This window comes from Monodelphis domestica, chromosome 4 (assembly GCF_027887165.1).
Source record: "Monodelphis domestica isolate mMonDom1 chromosome 4, mMonDom1.pri, whole genome shotgun sequence".
In the NCBI taxonomy this organism is placed as follows: domain Eukaryota; kingdom Metazoa; phylum Chordata; class Mammalia; order Didelphimorphia; family Didelphidae; genus Monodelphis; species Monodelphis domestica.
Genome location: NC_077230.1, coordinates 33,178,960 through 33,199,857, shown reverse-complemented (window position 1 = coordinate 33,199,857; position 20,898 = coordinate 33,178,960). Strand labels below are relative to the sequence as shown.

Genomic DNA, 20,898 nt, shown 5'->3' with positions numbered 1-20,898 from the left:
ATCCATCAATTCATAGGTTTTTTTAAATTCCACACAGCAACTTATGTGAAATATCAAAGTGTTTGTTTGCTATTGTAATTAATTGGGCTATTGAGAATTTTGAGGATATTGATATCTACATATTTGTACTACTGTATTTTTAAAAATGAAAAATTGTTACCTTGTTCAATTCATTTGCCTTCTACTCACAGTGGAGCATGGCCAGATATTAAGAGGAAATGGATCTCATTTTTGGTGAGAAAGCCTTGCATTTTATATTTTCTTAGCTGACACAGTGTCAATGATTATAAGCTATATTTTTGAATTTTTAAAGCTCTTTTATTATTATATTTTCTTGCATGTGCAATATACTATTTGTTTTTTCTCTCTTTTTTATATTTGAAGTACATGTCACCAGTATTAAGATTTTTTTTAACTTTTTGACTTTTCAGTAATACAAGTGTAAGATACATTTGCTAATGCATGCCCTAAAAAGCTTGTGACTATAAAAATGATGCCACTAATTATTTAAACAATTATGGGACGTTGCTTAATGGTTCTGTCTGATTCCAGGACAAGATATACACAACAGAGCCATTGCACAGAGCAAAAGAAACGCCAATCCAGGATGGATTGATGCACTTCTAGGCCAATACAAAGGTCTTGAACCTAGTGTGAGACTTGGGGTTGCGACACTTGACTTATGTTAAGATGTAGGCCTTCCTTGTGTCCAAACTCACTCTGAAGATACTCACAGACGAGTATCCCCAAACTTGGCTCCTATAATCTGGTCCCCTTTTCTGCTTTTATAGTGTGGTACCTACCTTTCTGTAGTCCTGGCTATTGATTGGGTAAATGCATCATTGCTAGATCATTTTGATTGGGCTCTGATTGAAGGACCTGTTGTAGATTTATTTTTCTTCTCACTTGGAATTTTTACACATAAGACTTTGATAGTCTATTTTCATCCAGAAATTTTTCTTTTTTTTTTGGATTTTTCTGATATCTTTTTAATATCTCTTGCCAATTGATTCATATACCTCATACTTCAGCCATGCATCCCTAAGTGATTCTGTATTTGTCAATCACCCTCTTAACGGGGGAATGTAAAAAATATCATTTAAATTGCAAAGTTTAAATTCCTTTTGAGAAGAATTTTAGGTAAAGAAGATGCTACCTCTCTGAATCCAGAACTGAACTGTTGGAGAAGCCACCATGAAGAAGCCTCCAGACCACAAGTTGCACAAAATTGAACTTTGGGTGTAGTTGATTGAACATTTATTTGTATGTATACTTTCATGCCAAAGAGGACTGCCCCCTAACTGGCTTTCTGTCAATGCGTCCAGTAATTATTTGTTTTGTTCTTTTTTTCTCTTATCCTCAAATTATTGTAATCTTTAAATTGATTATATTTTTATGATCCTTTGGGGAAGGACTTCTTCCCAGAGGATCAAACGGGGTTATGTAAAAAACAGACTCGAATACAGGACTACAATCCCCACAAGCCTTTGCTCCACTTCCCCAAAATGCTTTGTAATCTCACGCAATTCTGAGGTGGGCCGAGATCAAGGAAGCATTTAAGCTGGTGGCAAAGGTTTTTGGGGCTCTTTTTGGACTTCCTTTTTGGAGCAGACATGGCTCTTTCCATAATGTAGGTGAGGTCTTGTCTAGGCCTCTGGCCTAGGCACGTTTTCCTTATCCTATATTTTCTTTAATCCTTAATAAACCTCTAAAAATATAATTCTCCTTGCAGAGAGAAACTAATTTCTACCTGCCATAGTCTCCCCTAAATTTTAATCTTTACAAACCCATGGGAGCTATAGCATACCTGAAAGACATGAGAAAAAAGATCCTAGACATCTTAGGGAACACCCACTTAATAGGGGATGTGAATTGGAATGTGAGTTAGAAAAGGAAACTGAGTAGGAGCAGTTAGAAAGGTAGAGCTAAAAGAGAATGAGGTTGTAAAAACATAAACATAAGACAGCTTCCAAGAAGAGGGCAGTTAAAAGTAATAAATGCTGCAAATAGTTTCAAAGAGGTCAAGATTAAGTAGAGAACATCAGATCCAAAAATGAAAAGATCTATGATAACTTGGGTGAGAGCAATTTCAAATGAAAATTCAAGTTGGAAGCCAAACTGCACAAAGTTGAGGAATGAATGAGAAGAGGAAGTGAAAGGAATTAGTGTAAACAGTTTTCTCCAGGAGTCTGATAAAGGGGAAGAGAACTTATAAGATAAAAGCATATAGGACAACAGTTTGTGGGAATCATAAGATCTAGTGAAGGTTTTTTAAGGTTGGTAGAGACGAAGATATGTTTGATGTTTTTAAGGAAAAAATCAGTAGAAAGAAGTTCTTAGTGGACAATGATTACTGAAATTTACTAGAGAAAATAGGAAGCAATGAGATCAAGTGCAAAATATACAGGTTGTCATTGGCAAGGGGGTCATTTTACTGTTAGACTTCAGAAAAGGATAAGAGAATAGAGGATGATGTGAAGGGATCAATTCTCTCAGTAAAGTAAGAAGCAATAATCCTTAACAGTACATTGTTAGCTTATAATTAATAATCCAAACTAGTTAAGATTTGATTGTACTTTTTTCTTTAGAAAAGGAGATTAAAAATAAAAATCATACTTGATTATACATATTCAAAATGAATGTTAATTTTTTATACAATGTAATTTAGCGCAAATGCTTATCAGCACCTAAATTGACCCACAAAATAAGAATGACAGATTCTAAAAGCTTTTAAATTCTACCAAAGACTAATGACAGAATGATTAGTAATTTCAAGGAAGAATGCTGTTTACAATTCTGTTTAAGTAAGCCCTTGTTTTTAGATTAATAAGGCCGAACACATTTTGATAAGAACTAAATTTTAAAATAATGACTATGCTTGCATTTTTAAAATAATGACAACTAGGATTTTTTAAATACAAGGTTAAAAACTATACATACTTATGAAAATGCAAAGCTTGAGTATAGGGAAGGTCTTTCCCTTAAAATTTCTAGCATATTGTCTTGTACAAGGCAAGTGCTTGTACAAAAAAAAACCCATTGCTGAACAAGGACTAATAGTAATAGTAGGAGGCCTTACCACAAATGAATATTGATTATAATGATCCTAAAATATAAACAAGTTGTAATAACACTAGTCTATTTTATAACTAATAACAGTAAATATATTAAACATTTATGGTTTATATTTTTCCATTTTTGTGAGCGGCCAAAAATGCTTCATATTTCTCATTAAAAATGCATTCATCTTATAAAATACTTTAGCATATATAAATCATGAAAATAACAGTGGATGAATGGGATCATCACCCTATGCCTATTTTTAACACACACACACACACACACACACACACACACACACACAAATACATAAAATCACTTACAGTTGGGATTGCTGTGGTACAACTGACTCTTCTAAGTCGTCTCTGCATAAGGTCATGCTCCATACCATTAACTTCATTCTTCAATCGCTCTAGTTCTTCTTTCTCAAGTTTCAATTGTTTTGCTAACCTCTCCATCCTTGCTCGTTGATGTAATAGCAAGGCTAGAGCATTACAAATTCATTGTAAAGATTAACATTGAAAAAAAGAGCTGATAACTTCTATACAATACTAAAATATAAAGTTCACACAGTTGACCTCATTATCTTCCTATTTTGTTGACATTTATTTTCAATTCTTTCCTAACTCTATTTTGCCTTTGTCATTTTGCAAGCTCTCTCTCAAAGAAGTTAGCAAAATAATCACATGCATATGAAAGTAAGATAAATTATTTTTAATATCAGAATATACAGAATATTTTAAAGTTTTCGCAAAACTATCTGTATTTCTAAACTTAGGCATATAACAATATGAGACATAAAAACCTAGGAATTTCCATTCTTGGAACTTGGTGAAATTTTGGTCCTTCCCTCCAGTCTTTAGGGTATCTTTAATTTCAAAGATCTCTACACAATGAGTTGATTTATATATACAGCTTATTTTAGAGGATCAAGGGCCACATAATCCTGATCTCTTTTCCATTACCATTCTCACTTTTGCCCTTACATTTATTATTTATCACTATTACTTGTGACATAAAGGTACATTATTAGTTCTTCAAATAAAACATTACAGGAAAAATCACTTTAAAGACTAAATTTTGCATGAATTGGAAAAATTTACCTTGAGTATAGGCATAATCATCAGATCCAGAACTACAACTCCTCTGAAATTTATGGCTTCCTTTTTCTCCTCCCTGTGCTGGTATCAATGAAATGGGCTGAATAGGTTCTGGTGCTCCAGAACGCTCTTCTTGGTCCACTAAATTTAATAGATTTTCAGTTGTTGCTCGGCCTACAGTAATTTTGAAAACTGTTGTTGGGTTTGGCATTACCCGAGGAGATGGTGTAGGAGCACATGAAGGTCCAGTTGGTTGTGTATAAGTAATATATACTGGATTAACACTAAATGGAGGAGGTTTGGGTTGATTTGACATTCCTCTTGAAGGAGAACCTGATGGTGGAGTGGTGGCTGTATACAATGGATGTTGATTCCGTTGAGATGGCTGATTACTTATTGGTGATGGACTTCTATTAATTGCTGTCCCAGGTCTCTGTGGGGGTTCAACTGTAATTTCAATCTTCTTCATGGAACCTTTGGATAAGCTAGATGCACTGTAAGGGAGATAGGATACTGAATGACCTCCTTGTTTCTGATAGCTTGGAGGTGCTTGATACAGATGGGGTGGAGTAGTTGAAGGACTAGGTGGCATAAAGACATGTGAACTCTGGTGACCCAACTGAGGAGGTTGTACTTGATGCTGAGGAGAACCAAAAGGTGAAGGACACTGAGAAGTAGGTGGTGATCGATAAGCTGATTGAGGGATCTGTGGTTGTTTGGGAGAATACTGAGAAGGCTGATAGGTTTGCTGATGTGGATAAACAGGTAAAGGACGTGGATTATAATGTGGTATAGGGCCTTGTGGTGAGGACTGCCAGGGTGTACTCTGAGGAGTCTGTCTTCCTGAAGTACTTTGAGATGTTTGCCTAATATATATAGAACCAGGAGAACCATAAAGATTGCTTGGAATTTGTGGAAGAATTTGTAAAGCTCTGGGAACAGTCTGTCCAGAGGGGAGGTTCTGTGATACTGTAACAGTAATTGGATTTGTACTATAACGAGGTATGTGCATGTATGAGGGAGGTGGCTGTGGTGGTGAAGGCCCTTGCATAGCAGATGTAGTCATTCCTGTTGGCATGGAAGATGGTTGTTGAGGTGGTTGTGGAGGAGGAGTAGCTGCATTTCTATTCTGTTCATTCATAAAAAATGGGTTGTAGTTAGAAGAAGTAGCCACAACAGCTGGGGCCGAGTGTGGTTCCTGAACTAAGCATATCAGCTGTTTACCTGGTGTGTGCTGTGGATCAATATGACCATCACTTGAACTATGTACCAGTGTTCGACCACCATTAAGTTGAGCTCCATCTCCTGTATGGTAGTTACTAGGTGGATGAACACCCAGGTTAATGTGCAAAAAGCGATTTCTATTCATCCTATTGTCATCTGGGCTCTGATACTCCATATATAAGTATTTGCTGCTTTCCTGTGAAAGGGCTCGACAGCAAGCTTCCAGGTTGTTGTTATTCTAAGAAGGGGGGAAATGACAAAGTTACATTGGCATACTGACAAATTCTTAACAATATAAATTATGTTAAGCTCAAGCAAAGCCTAATGGAGACATGCTAAAATATTTTAGCCATAGGAAAGATCATAGTTTTAAATTCTGAGGATAGATAAAAAACAATTTTTGCTACTTCCCGCCTAGTTCACATTTTTCTGGCCCCAAATAAGCAATTACTAAATGTATGTTGATTATTACTTTAAAAAAGCAGTTATATATGATCTGGGAATGAAATTTTCTTATAAAGTACATATAAAATAAAATGTAGGTTAACTAATAATTTAGCATGTATGAGAAAGTAAGCAGGCCCCAGATCCCTGCCCTAGAAATATAATCATGACTATCTACTTAGCATTCTACACCAGAAAACATGCCTTGGGGCTCAACTCTACTGATGACTGACTGGGTCTCCAAAAACACCACTTTGAATAAGTCCCAGCTATTCAAGTTGTTTCCGACCTCTTATCACACCAAAAGTCATTCTCCACTCAGTACCCTCTCCCCAACATGTCTTCCACTTCATTTCTGAAACCAGGATCAAATCAACTTTGCCATTATCCTGAATAAGGTATTTACTATTTCATTTTAGTTCCACTTAACAATCCTGGAATCATCTGAACCAAAATGCCCCTCCTGTAAAGAATACTCCAAAACATGGAGTTATTTCCCCATGAAACTCTTTACAGGCAGGTACTTACATTGCTTTTGTATTTGTAACCCTACAAGTTAACACTGCACTGTACCATCAGCACTTAATAAATGTTTTTTATTTTTATTCATTTCCATTCATTCATTAAATATCTTTTACGATTAAAAATTGGTAGTTAATAGTATATAGTACACTTTTGGCACAATGTATCTTAGGTATAAATGATATTAATTTGCAACAGCTCAATTAATTCAACAATTCAATTAATAGATCAACTCAGCTTTGCTAAAATTAGATAAAGCACTGATAAAACAACCACTCCAATATATACTAGAATTGAAAATAATCCAAATGTGAACTTCCGGAACTCTTAAAATTCCAAAGAAGTTTTCCCTTTCCTTTTCATCTGTTTTACTATACACATTTGCCTGTTGCTCACAAGTGAAAATTAGATTGAACAAAGAAAACTTAAAAACAGATTCTTTAAAAGAGGGTACGTATTTTCAACTAAGTAAAGCCTGCCCACAAAGTTCTAAACCAGAACTTTACAAAGGAAAAAAAATGTCTTCCACATAATTTTTCAAAACACCATGTAGGAGAAAGAAAGAAAAAACCTCTTTTTGAGACCTAAATTGATTGGGGAAAGATACTTATTTTTAATGTCTTGAATGAAAGTTTTCTACATCTATTTGTGTGGAGTGTTTTGGAAATAAATTTCAGTTTCCCCATCTGTAAAATGGGGACAATAAAAGTTGAACTACCTACTTAATAAGATTACTGAATTCAATTCAACCTATACCATGTATTTTGTTATGCACTGGGGATACAAAGAAACAGAATCTGTCCTTAAGAAACTTAAAATTATTTTATACTCTGTTATAACATCTTATTATTAACTTCTTAGCCTAAAAAAAGGACTAAAGTTATGTACAGCATTATTCAAGCACTTAAAAGTAAAACAAATAAAAAACTGACGAGAATATGGCAAAAACATCTTATCTCCCCCAAAAGTGAGAATGAATTAAAAGATGATTTTTAATAAAAGGCCTGTAGTTTGTATTAAAAATATAAAAAGGGAATTCTTCAATTCTATTTTAAAATGCTTACATAGAAAGATAATGCTATTTTCTGAGTCGAGATCCTCAACAAATAATAATGTTAATTTTTTTACACCCTTACTTTCTGTCAGAATCGATATTGTATATTGGTTCTAAGGCAGAAGAATGGTAAAGGCTAGACAATGGGGGTTAAGTGACTTGTCCTGAGTCACAGTTAGGAAGTACCTGAGATCACACAAACCCAGGACCTCTCATTTCTAGGCCTGGTTCTTAATCCATTAAGCCACCTACCTGCCTCCATGTATTGCTAATTCTTAAAGAAAGGGTAGAAGGAGCCTTTGCTACTTGGGAGAAAGGACTTTCAGTTGGGCCAGGCAAGCTAAAAATTGATGACACTGGGTGAAAACATTATAAAGAAGCTAGAGAACTTGTTTATGAACCTTCAGATTAAGAAGTAGCTAAAGAGAGAATGGGTTTATTAACAGAGGGAGACTGGGAAGTAACTTATTTATAAGTGTCTAGCTGTAAAGAGGGTATAGATGAGGGGAAAAAAACACTAGGAAGGGCAAACACAATAAATGATCAGAATTATTAAGTCTATTCAACAGAAATCAAAAGCAGAAAACTCAAACAGGAAAAGACCTTGCTTTAAAGGAAATCAAAAGGGGGCTAATATCTATGGACAGAAAGTTAAGAAAGATGCCCTCCTCCAAAAAAAAAAAAGGAAGGTTTTTTTTTAAAGGATTCATAAACTAAAAGGGAGAGGGAAGCAAGGAGTTTCTGAGAAATGATTTAGTATTTTGAAGTTGTACTGAGCAGTGTGACACTATATTTAAGACTTAAGATCAACTACAGCTCTGAACTCCCTCATAGTGTAGGTAAAATTTAGTTTCTATATCTTAACTATTAAACTAATAATGGGCGAAGTGTTAATGCTAGAAAAAAGCAAGTAATTGAAGTCAAACATATGTTGTGTCAATGATGTGTAAGACCTGGGACTGAAATCATGTTAGGACCTGGTTTAGGAATATTCTCCACCAATGCAAATTGCCTATAACATTCTTAAAGACTTTCCTGGGGAACCAAGCGGTAGCAGTATGGTTATGGTTTTGCCTATGATCATATGGCCACAAGCATCAGAGTCAGAAATTGGATCCAGTTCTTATCTATCCATCACGTCTGCCTTTCACAGGTCTTGAGCAGTATTCAAGATATGATGCTGAGAATTGGAAATACAAAGCAAGAAATGAAAAGTCTTATGGAAAGATCATACTTGGACCACATATTTGAAGGAAAAAAAAATCTAATTTTTTCTATCCTTTGGTGATAGTATAATGTAGTTAAGCACAGATCTAATGAGGAAGAACAGTGAATCCTATGGAAAGTGCCTTCATTCCCCTTGTGGACTACAAAGAAACAGGGAAGTTAACCCATTTCATTTTAAAGATATTTTCTATTTTTAAATATGAGACAAGTTGAATGGACTTCATCTCAAGTAAATGGATTTACATGGTATAAAGGTTATGAGATACTATAAACATAACGTGGTAATGAAATATCTACAACTTTTTAATAGAGTAAAAAAACTCAATATTTAAAAGTATAAACAAGAAGACAACATGCAGGAATTCAGAATAACATTTCTACTCTAATGATTTTGGGGCTGAAGAAACTACCCAAAGAAATAAAAAAGAGAAATTAGTGAAGTCTTTCTTTTTAATTCATTTCCCACAATTTTTCACCTCAATTTTTTTCAATATTTTCCTTTTTAACTTAAGTGTAGATCACACAACTCAAATTGCAAATTCTAAGGAAAATTAGGGTTCATATTTTAATTTCATTACTATTCAATCTACCTGTAGCATGCATTGTGATACCACACCCTCTGGAATCTCAGGAAAGCGTTGCCGGAGATCATGGAGCATCTGGACATCAAGCTGTGGGCTGTTCTGCGCCATGCCCAGACTCTTGATCATTTAATATTTGCAGAATGGATGTTAATTGGCCTTCCAGTAGAAATGATGCTCCAATGTTTCGGTCATTTTCTATGGCAAGAAATAAAATGATTAGTAATTTTTAAACACTTTATTCCTATGAACTCTCACAAATTATATTTATACAGAGAATTGTAAATGCTCTTTACAGAAAAGTACATTCAATTCTTTAGTTATACATATACATAGTATACACACACATATATATTATCACTTGAACTCATTTCCATAATATTCATTTTTGTAGGTATATGTCTAACGCAGTGGAATTGCTTGTCATCTCCAAGAGGGAGGAGGGATGAGGGGAGGAAGAAAACATGAATCATGTAACAATGGGAAAAATTTTTTTAAATAAATAAAAATAAAACCTACAGCTCCTTGGCAAAAATTAATAAATAAATGGATAATTCTGGTATACAATTACTTGTCTTGAGATTGTATTAAATAGGGATCAACTATAAGAGATAGTAATATGAATGGGGGATACTAAGACATATATGAGGACTAAAAAACTTATTAAGACCCTCTAACTTAAATGAACACATACTTTAAAGGTTGGTGACTGCAGGGCAAAAGTACAAATCAAAGATACTGATGACAAATGAACAGAAAGCATATTTCAGGATTAAGAAAAAAAGACTTCTAAGGCCAAAGATTTCATGCCTGTATATCATGAACACTTTAGAACAACACTCTGTGCTGAGCATGTTAAATGCCAAATAAAATTACACACAAAAAAATAAACTGATTAAGTTTTGACAGGTAAGAAATGACTAGTTACAAATGTAAAACTTATTTCCAAATCAACTAAATGCCCATGAACAGCAAGAATGACTTGATAAAGCTAAAATGATAAAGCTAAAACATCAAATTTTAAACATGAAAATGAAAAAGTATTAAGAAATTGAGGCAATTTCAACCTGTTCTCTTTTAAAAGCTGTTAATCCCTCAAAAGTGAAAAATGGAAAAAAGAACAGATGTAAAAGCTATCAGAACTTCTTGAGAAATTTTAATTAATACAACAAGTAAATTGCCATAATGAGGTTAAAGGGCCTAGAAACTGCCTCACAATGCACAAAATTTAATCTGCTTCACAAGCAGAGATCAGAGAAGATATGACTAAACATCAAGAACAAGAGAGAAATAATAGAAGGTTCATATGATCCAGTAGGTGAAGTCCCTCCAGGGATTATGGGAAGCCATGGGCAAGCATCATAAATTGAACAAACATAAATGGATTATGATCTGCCTTGCTGGAAACAACACTCAACCAATGAGCCCACTAAAGCATTTGGTACAGAAATCAGTTTCTCTAGTCTGGTCTAGAATAGCTCAGGTTGGCTTCATAGAATAATACAAGAAGCAACTAATAAAAGATGAAGAGGAAATATCAAGCTTAATGTAAAAGGGATAAAAAAACTTATTAACAATTAAAACTATCCCAAAGTAGAAAGAACAACTGACAACTGCAAGTTCCCTCTAACCAGAGATCTTCCAGTATAGTCTAAATAATGTGTAAGGGATTGATATGATGGTACAGACTAGATTAGATGGTCTCAAAATTTCTTCCAAGTCTGACATTTTTTCATTTAACTTTGGAATAGAATTATTTTCAGTGTACCTCATTAGCAACAACCAAGTTAACTACTTTAGAAAGTAGCAGAATCGAAGGCCAATTAACTAGCTTTTTCCAAATGAATTTCCTGTTTGGCTAAGGAGATACCTACATATATCATGCAGTACTTTAAGCAAAATGTAGATACTTCAAAGAAGGAAAGAAAACAAAGAAAGCCTGTGTCTTCACAAGAGACACAAAACTCATTAGGCAATACTCTTTCTAATATAAAATTAGATATATATTTGCCATCCCACACATTTTTTCCTTACAAAAAAGAGCAGACCTCTGGTTTGTACAATTTTGATTTTTTTATCCTTTGTCTGGCATGCTTAACAAATAGTTAATGACTGATAGTGAAACAGCTATAATGGAAGTCGTTTGCAAAAGATAGAAAGTATTGGAGAAAAATATTACTTCTATTAGTTTATAAAAATAAAGCTGATTTTAAAATGTGTACTGCAATAATTGTAGTATAATATTGTTAATTTCATAAATGAAGATATGATCACATCCTATAATGATCAAAAGCCACTAAATGATGCATAACTGGGGAAACTTTGATATAATGTTGAAGAAATTAAGAGAACCAAATCATATTAAGTATAATGAAACATTCAATATATCTACTGTCTTCCAATCAGAAAACAATTAGATGTACCTCAAGAAAATTCATTTCAAGAATCATTATATATCATTCCACTTAAGTTTTAATATCTTAAATAAATAGCAAATTGAAAAATATAAAACTTAGTTGAAAATACAACTAATAGGTTCTAGAATTAGTAAATGCAATCTTTTAACATATTACAAATGATGTTTAACTGACCTGCTACAAACTATGAGTACAATAAAGAGCAATTGTAAGCAATAAAATTTCATTTTACATGCTGATTATGTACTTTTATTGCATGCCAATTTTACTTAATGAGCCAAGCTTTATATCCACAAAAAGACAGAAGTTGTTACTTAGAAAAATGAAAATGTGGCAAACTTGGGACATAATGCATTGTTGCTGGAACCATGAACTGACTCAATCATTCTGGAGGGTAATTTGGAAGTATGCCCAAAGGGGGCAATAAAACTGTGCATATCCATTGATTCCGTAACACTACTACTAGATCTGTATACCAAAGAGATCATTTAAAAAAAAACTGAACAAAAGTATTTATAACAGTTCTTTCTGTGGTGGAAAGGAACTGGAAATTGAGGGGATGTCCATCATGAGGACAGGCTGAACAAATTGTGGTATATGTTGGTAATGGAATACTATTGTGCTATGAGAAATGAGAAGTAGGATGATTTCAGAAAAACTTGCCAAGATCTATTATTAACTGATGCAGAGCAAAATAAGTGGAACTGGAAGAACACTGTACACAGTAACAGCAATATTGTACAATGATTAACTGTGAACAATTTAGCTATTTCTCAGCAATACAATCATCTGGGACAACTTAGAGGAACTTATGACAAAGAATGTTACCCACCTCCAAAGAAAGAACTGTTGAGTCAGATAAAGGTCAAAGCATATGATTTGTTACATAAGTTTATTTACATTTTTATTTTGGAGTTTTGGTTTTATGTGATTATTCTCTTACGATAATGACCAATAAGGAAGTATGTTTTGCAAATAATGTACTTATAATACAGATCAAATTGCTTAACATCCCAGAGAGGGAAGAGGAGAAGGGAGGGCAATAATTTGGATCTTATAATTTCAGAAAATATATATTGAAAATTGTAATTGGGAAAATAAAATATATTTGAATAAAAAATAAAAATGAAAAAGCTACTTCCCACAGTCAGGAAGATTTAATTTTTTTTTCAGGTCCCTGAATATGAGGCAAAGAAGCTTATTTATTTTTCAATTTGAAAAAATTATTTAGCCCCTCTCTACATCAAAGAAGGTATCATCTGAAAGATCAACATGTTCAAACAAATTAAGTCTTTCATATTTTTCCCTTTCAGTTCAATGTAAGAATTGAATTTAAAATGTTTATTGTTTCCAATAATAGTGATATAAAAGATTTTCTAGTTGAAAGCAATATGTTTCTCGAAAAATGTAAAAACTTACTTATGCTAATTAGCCTGTAAAACAAGACTCTTTTCTATATCAAAGGATATAGTCTTTTTCTAGCCAATTTTCCTAAGGAAAAAACATAACCCCTTATTCAAAGGTGAGTGTACCAAGTTAAAAGCACAAGATTTTAATTGATGATCTTATTTTGAATTCTTTAATGAAGGAAATAACATTAATTATCATCTCTACAACAAGAAAATCTATTATTTGCCCTAATTCCAAGTCTCTGTTTCAAAAGTTCATTTAAGGGCATTCAAGTAATTAAACATATCTTTAAAATAGAGTTGAACACATTCTAAAAGTGCTGTGAAGTAGACACACTAATGCATTTGATATTCAGATGTAATAATATGAGATTCTCTCAGTGGCATATTTCCTTCTTTCCAGTTATCTAGATATTCAAAATATTAAATGGATAAAGAACATTTTAAAGATATTTAAGGTGTGAAGATTAAAATTAACTCTCCCTTGGTTATAACGAAAATACTTTAAGTCTCCCCTGATTGTGAAGATTAAATTGTAACCCCTGCCTATTTTTAGAGCACGATACTTAAAGTTGAGTAGATCTGCCTATTTTTAGATTTAATCTCCAAAAGTGTAAACACCCTACTTAAGTTAAGTATGGAAATCTGCCCATTTTTAGATCTAATCACCAAAAGTATAAATATCCCACTTAATCATTAAGTGGGAGGTCTATGAGCCACATGTGCCATAGTGGGTGACGAATCAGAATTGACTGCCTTCTGGGCAGTCTTAGAGCAGAGCATCAACTGTGATAGGTAGACGTAAAATTAGGGGAAGGCGCAGGAAGTGATGCAAGAGAAAAATGCCTTTAATAGAGAGAATGATACACAGAGTTTGGGGATTCTTGAAAAAGAGTTCAACTTGGACTTCCACTTCTGCTGGATTGAATTCCTCATGCTTTTGAGTTGAGGCTGGTGAAGAGGGGCAGAAGAATCTGCTGACTGGACTGACACGTGAAAGGCTGACTTAATTGCTGGATTTTTCTTAAAAAAAAAAAAACTATTCTCTGAAGAGACCTACTCGAGAGACACTTCCCGGTTCCTGGGTTTTGCCGAGACCAGCTGAAACTAATGCTCCCTGACTGGAGAGGCATGGAGTAAATTACTTAGTGCTCAGGCTAGATATCTTACCTTATCCTCTCTCTGATTTCAGGCTTCACTCTTTCTGTATTTTGTAAATAAAATCTCTTTGGAATTAATTAAATTCCTGATGACCACACCCTCAAATAATCAAGTCCAAATCATTAAAAATTAACCCCATTTCTTCCTTACAAGGGCTACCACAAAGTTAACACAATTAAATCTAGAAGTTTCAAGAGCAGATTTAATTTACTTTCAGTTTTTAATCTCAAGCCTAAAAAGGTTTGGAGAGATGATAAAACTACATTAGAGAAAAAGGAGGTACGGTAAAGATGGCTTGGAACAAAGAATTCATAGTGTTTCAAATCCCTCTATTCAGTTATTCTTCTGCTTTCATTTATCAACCCTTGGCAATATAATTTTCTATCTCCTTATTCAAATGATGATGCTCTCTTCAAAGCTAACAAGATATCTTAACTGCCAAATCTGATTGCCAATTCTCTATCTTTATCCATCTTGATGTCTGTAGCCCATGACACTGTCAACCACCATCTCCAACACTCTATTAGATCAGTATTGGGACCATTGTTCCTTCTGTCTTGTGTGACCACTCCTCAGTTTCCTCTGTAAATCATCATAGATATTCTGTCCTCTAAGGCTGAATGTTTTCCAAGGCTCTGTATTCTTGTGTCTCTGTCTCCGTCTGTCTGTCTGTTTCTCTCTCTCTCTCTCTCTGTCTCTCTCTCTCTCTGAAATCATCAATTTTATAACAATAATGATGATGATGATAACACTAAATCAATAAAACTAGGAACTCAATTTTTGGAATAAAAAAAACCAACAGATATAAAGAAAACTAACCTGGAAAAAAAAAAGAAAAATCAAAGTTTTTATATTGAAAATGGACAAGGAGAACTCACAAAAGTTAAATATGAAATAAAAACAACTATGAGAAACTACTTTTGACAAGTTTCTACCAATAAAATTAGTAAATATATAAAAAGCTTATTTATATTAATAGAACAGGAAATAAATTACTGAAATAACCTGTCAAAAAAAGAGTGAATAAGCTCTAAATGAATTCATGAAGAAAAAGAAAGTCCCCAGGTACAGATGTACTTATAAGTGAATTCTTTCAAATTATTTTTTAAAGATTAGTTCCAATATTGTACAAAATATTTTTGAAAATGTAAAGGGATTCTTCTAAATTCTTTTTATGATACAAAATACAGTTTTTTTATTTAAATCAAAAAGGAACAAAGCACTAAAATACTCTAGTACTGAAGAAAATATTAAATAAAATAATAAAAAAGAAGAAACAAAACATATTTAAGATTTTATAACTAAGTTGAATTAAACCATGAAATCAGAGTTGATTCAATAAGGAAAATTAAAATTAAAATGGATCGTTTTAATAACAAAATAAAGACTACATGATTAAATAGATGCTGAAAAAGCTTTTTCCAAAAAAATAACATTTCTGTTACACACACATAAGGACATGAAAAGAAATTAACTTTTCCTTAATTTAAGTATTTTTCTAAAACCAAATGCCAACACTACATGTAATAGAAAAAAGCTACAGTCTTTCCAGAGGCAAAGTAAAGATGTCCATTACCACCACCATTACTTGATATAGTGCTAGAAACATTGGCACAGTACAAGAAATAAATTGAGGGAATAAGCATAGGAAAAGAGAAAATAAAACTCACTTTTTTACAGATATGATAGTCTATCTAAAAAACCAGAGTGAATTAAAAAATTGAAATTAATCTACAACCATTTCAGCAAAGTCACAGGATATAAAATAAATCTGTGCAAATCATCTGTATAATACCAACAAAACCCAGTAGATTCCTACTGGGAACTACGAAGAGAAATTCTATTTAAAATTACTCTAGAATGTATAAAACATTTGGCAGTCTATCAAGACACATAAAAACTTTGGTTTTTTTTCCAGAAACGCAGACCTAAATAATTGGCGAAAGATTCACTGATCAAGGGGAGAACATGCTAATATAATAAAAAATACCAATAATAATATTTAATATTTTTTATTTATTTATTAAATAAAATTTAATAACTTTATTTAATCCTATACCAATTAAAATAGCAACAAATCACTTTACAGAGATAGAAAAAAATAATAGAATTTATGCAGAGAAAAAGATTAAGAATCTCGAGAAATAATAAAGAAACACAGATATAGCCACAGACACATAAAGAAGGGGAGTGAGCGGAAGAGTTGGCAGTGCCAATTCTCAAAGTATATCATAAAATAGTAATTATTAATAATTTGGCACTGTTATAAAGAACCAATCGAATAAAGTAGCATAGTGTTCAATAAATCCAAGGATTCTAACTACTAGGATAAGGACATTATTTGAGAAAAACTGCTTTGAAAACTTTTAAGTAGGCTGACAGTCCTATCAATGCTGTCAGCTGTAAACAGTTGTAAACTGTTTAATACATAAGCTCCAATGTATGCACAACTTTAGTCAATTTAGAACATTATTCCTTAGTTACAAGAATCATATTCTTTCCCTCTCTCCCCTTCCTCCACCTCTTCCCAAGGCCAACGCACAATTCCACTGGGTTTTACATGTGTCTTTGATCAGAATCTATTTCATGTTGTTGATGTTTGTACTAGGATGATCATTTAGAGTCTACATCCCCAATCATGTCCCCCTCGATCCATGTAATCAAGCAGTTGTTTTTCTTCTGTATTTCTACTCCCACAGTTTTTCCTCTTAATGTGGATAGTGTTCTTTCTCATAAATCCCTCCAAGTTGTTCAGGATCACTGCATTGCCACTAATGGAGAAGTCCATTACATTCAAATTGTACCACAGTGTATCTGTCTCTGTGTACAATGTTCTCCTGGTTCTGCTCCTCTCACTCTGCATCACTTCCTGGAGGTTGTTCCAGTCTCCATGGAATTCCTCCACTTTATTATTCCTTTTTGCACAATAGTATTCCATCACCAGCATATACCACAATTTGTTCAGCCATTCCCCCAATTGATGGGCATCCCCTCATTTTCCAATTTTTGGCCACCACAAAGAGCTCAGCTATGAATATTCTTGTACAAGTCTTTTTCCTTATTACCTCTGGGTATAAACCCAGCAGTGCTATGGCTGGATCAAAGGGCAGACAGTCTTTTAGCTCCATTTGGGCATAGTACCAAATTGTCCTCCAGAATGGTTGGATCAATTCACAACTCCAACAGCAATGCATTAATGTCCTAACTTTGCCACATCCCCTCCAACATTCATTACTTTCCTTTGCTGTCATGTTAGCCAATCTGCTAGTAGAAACAATCAACACCTTTAGGAAAGTTGCAAGATACAAAATAAACCCACACAAGTCATCAGCAGCAAGAATTAGAAAGAGAAATTCCATTTAAAATCACCCTAGACAATATAAAATACTTGGGAATCTATCTGCTGAGACAAACACAGGAACTGTATGAACACAACTACAAAACACTCTCCACACAATTAAAACTAGATCTAAACAACTGGAAAAACATTGATTGCTCATGGGTAGGACAAGCTAACATAATAAAAATGACAATCCTACCCAAATTAATTTACTTATTTAGTGACATACCCATCAAACTACCAAAAAACTTTTTTACTGAATTAGAAAAAAACCATAGCAAAGTTCATTTGGAAGAACAAAAGATCAAGGATATCTTGGGAAATGGAAAAAAAAAATGCAAAGAAAGGTGCCCTTGCTGTACCAGATCTCAAACTATACTATAAAGTTGTGGTCATCAAAACGATATGGTGTACTGGCTAAGAGACAGAAAGGAGAATCAGTGGAATAGACTTGGGGTAAGTAACCTGAACAAGACAGTGTATGATAAGCCCAAAGATCCCACCTTTTGGGACCATAACCCACTATTTGATAAAAAATTTCTGGGAAAATTGGAAGACTGTATGGGAGAGCTAAGGTTTGGCTCAACATCTCACATCCTACACCAAGATAAAACTCAGAATGGGTGAATGACTTGAATATAAAGAAGGAAACTATAAGTAAATTAGGTGAACACTGAATAGTATTCATGTCAGATCTTTGGGAAAGGAAAGATTTTAAGACCAAGCAAGAGTTAGAAAAAAAAACACAAAATGTAAAATAAATAATTTTGATTACATTAAATAAAAAGGCTTTGTACAAACAAAACCAATGTAACCAAAATTAGAAGGGAAGCAACAAATTGGGAAACAATCTTCATAACAAAAACTTCTGACAAAGCTAATTACTCAAATTTATAGAGCTAAATCAGTTGTACAAAATATCACAATTTCTATTTAGTATTGTATTAGAAATATTCACCATAGCATTAAGACAAAAATAATTGAAACAAAGTATCATTTTTTATAGATGATATGATTGTTTACCTAGAGAAGTCTAAGGAGTCATTTGAAAAACTTAATTGAGACAACAGTTTCAGCAAAAGTTCAGGCTATAAAAACAAACTCAGATAAATAAACATACAAATAATCAGCATTTTTTTATATTACCAATAAAATCCAGTAGGAAGTGCTAGAAAGAGAAATTCCACTTAAATACCTATAGATAATGTAAAATACCTGGGAGTGTACATGCCAAGACACTCAACATCGGCCTCGGGAAGAGGTGGAGGAAGGGGAGGGAGGGAAAGAATCAGATTCTTGTAACCAAGGAATAACATTCTAAGTTGACTAAATAAATTTTTCAAAAATAAATAAATAAAGTGATAATGAGCATTCCTGCTTCATTTCTGTTAGCAATGGAAAGAAAGGCTTCTAGTTTATCCCCATTACAGATAATACAACCTTTTGTAGTTTGTAGTATTGTTTAAAATTTTAAGGAAAATTACATTTATTCTTGTGCTTCCCACTGTTTTTATTAGGAAAAGTTGGTGTATTTTTTTTAAGCTTCTTCTGCATCTTTTGAAAAATGTTGATTTTTTTGTGCATCTTGATAAGGTGCATATAGTTTTCCTATAACAAAACTAGCCCTACATTTTTGGTATAATCTAGCTTGGTCATATAATTGGGATTTATTGCTGCAATTTCCTTGCTAATATTTTATTTAAAATTTTTGTATTAATATTCATTAACAAAATTGGTCCCAAATTTCCTTTTTCTGTTTCTTATTTAGAAACCAAGACCATATTTGTGTCAGAGAATTTGGAAGAAATTCTTTATCTTTTTTTTCAAAGTTTACATACTATTTGAACTATTCTTTATAAATGTTTGGTAGGATTCACTTATAAATCCATTTGATCTAGGTTTTTTCCTTGGAGAGCTCATGTTTGGCTTATTAAATTTCTTTTTCTAAGAGGATTATTTAAAGATTCTATTTACTGTTTTATTAATTAGCACTTCATTTTTTGTAAATACTAATCTATTTTATTTTGATTGTCAGTTTAATTAGCAAATAACTAAAGAAAATATTTCTTAATAATTGCTTTTATTCCTTCCCCATTTGTTACTCATTACCCTTTTCATTTTTGATACTGGTGATTAGTTTTCTCCTCTATTTTTTAATCAAATAATTTATCTATTTTTTTAAAAGCTCCTAGTTTTATTTATTAGTTCAATGTTCTTATTTTAATTTGAATTTTATTAATCTTTAATAAAAATTTGAATTTCAGAATGTCTATTTTAATGTTCCCCTAAGTATTGTTTTGGGTGCATCCCTTTCTTAAACTCCTCCAGCATCCCCTTCCATTCTTCTCACACCCCTGTCCCCTCCTTTGCCACTTCCTCCCCCCAACCCTGTGGCCTGGATTAAATTTACCTAGAATAGGAGGGGGGAAAATAACTCAATATTATGGATATCAAGCATGAACATGCAAGTTGTTTTGTATATCCCTGCCAAGACAGTGAAGGATGATAGTAGGGAAGGGTGCTAGGTGAGAACTTAAAGGATTAGCATTTGATGATTTTAATTTCTAAGGATTTTACTGTATCTGGGTTTTCTTTTTGATAGTATAGATTCAGCTACAACGATTCTAAATCTAGTGCATAATTCTCCTTTAGAATCCTTTTTTTGAAAGTCAATGAGTCTGAAGAAAATTCCTAATCTTCATTATTTTGGTTCCTATTACCCTAAAAAATATTCCTCCAAAATTTATTTTGATTATGGCATAAAAGAGGGAGATGAACATATATGGCAATTATATGCCACTGTCACAGAAATTACACAAAGTCCAAGTCAAGGAGTTTTTATCCAAATACTGACGTCTTCCAGATGCTCCTTCACAAATGGCATTATGCTAATTGTACCATGCTCCAGAATATTACAGAATCTCTTAAATTAGATCCATAATAACTATGAAGATTTTGGCTTAACTATTCACACAGGAAGAGAACAAGTGGATGAAAAAACAAGGTATCTTGGACAATCAATGAGAAAGATCAATAAGCTGAATATAGAACTGAATAGCAAGAAGAAGAGTGGGACAATTTACCACTGAGAAATTTCCAAGTTTTTAAAAAATTATTCTGAACTTCTCTCTGAAACAAAGGCCTATGCTTTTAATACCAACATTCTACAAGTGTTGTATGGCTACAAGAAAGGGAAATTTACATTTCAAAAAAACAAAAACTGAAGGGCACTTGAAAAGCAATGGAAAAAGCACAAGGGGTAGAGGATGGATAATGATGAAATGAACAAGCAACACGTGATAAGCAAGAATTATGAAGGAGAAACAATGTACAGATTATAAGAAAAGACATACAAGCAA

The 20,898-nt window shown here is 33.1% G+C and overlaps 1 protein-coding gene across 5 annotated transcripts in view; it reads right to left on the bottom strand.

Moving 5' to 3' along the window:
• TAB3 (TGF-beta activated kinase 1 (MAP3K7) binding protein 3) overlaps positions 1-20,898 on the bottom strand; it is an 85,319-nt gene that overhangs the window by 37,147 nt on the left and 27,274 nt on the right. For all 5 annotated transcript variants that reach the window (XR_467031.3, XR_467032.3, XM_007493367.3 and 2 more), the window contains 3 exons: positions 9,222-9,410; positions 4,164-5,622; positions 3,384-3,544 (listed from right to left, as the gene is read on the bottom strand). Coding sequence is in view for 3 of the 5 variants with exons in the window: in XM_007493367.3 (XP_007493429.1) it covers positions 3,384-3,544; positions 4,164-5,622; positions 9,222-9,341 (1,740 nt within the window). In the remaining 2 variants the exon portion in view is untranslated. The remainder of the gene's footprint in view (positions 1-3,383; positions 3,545-4,163; positions 5,623-9,221; positions 9,411-20,898) is intronic.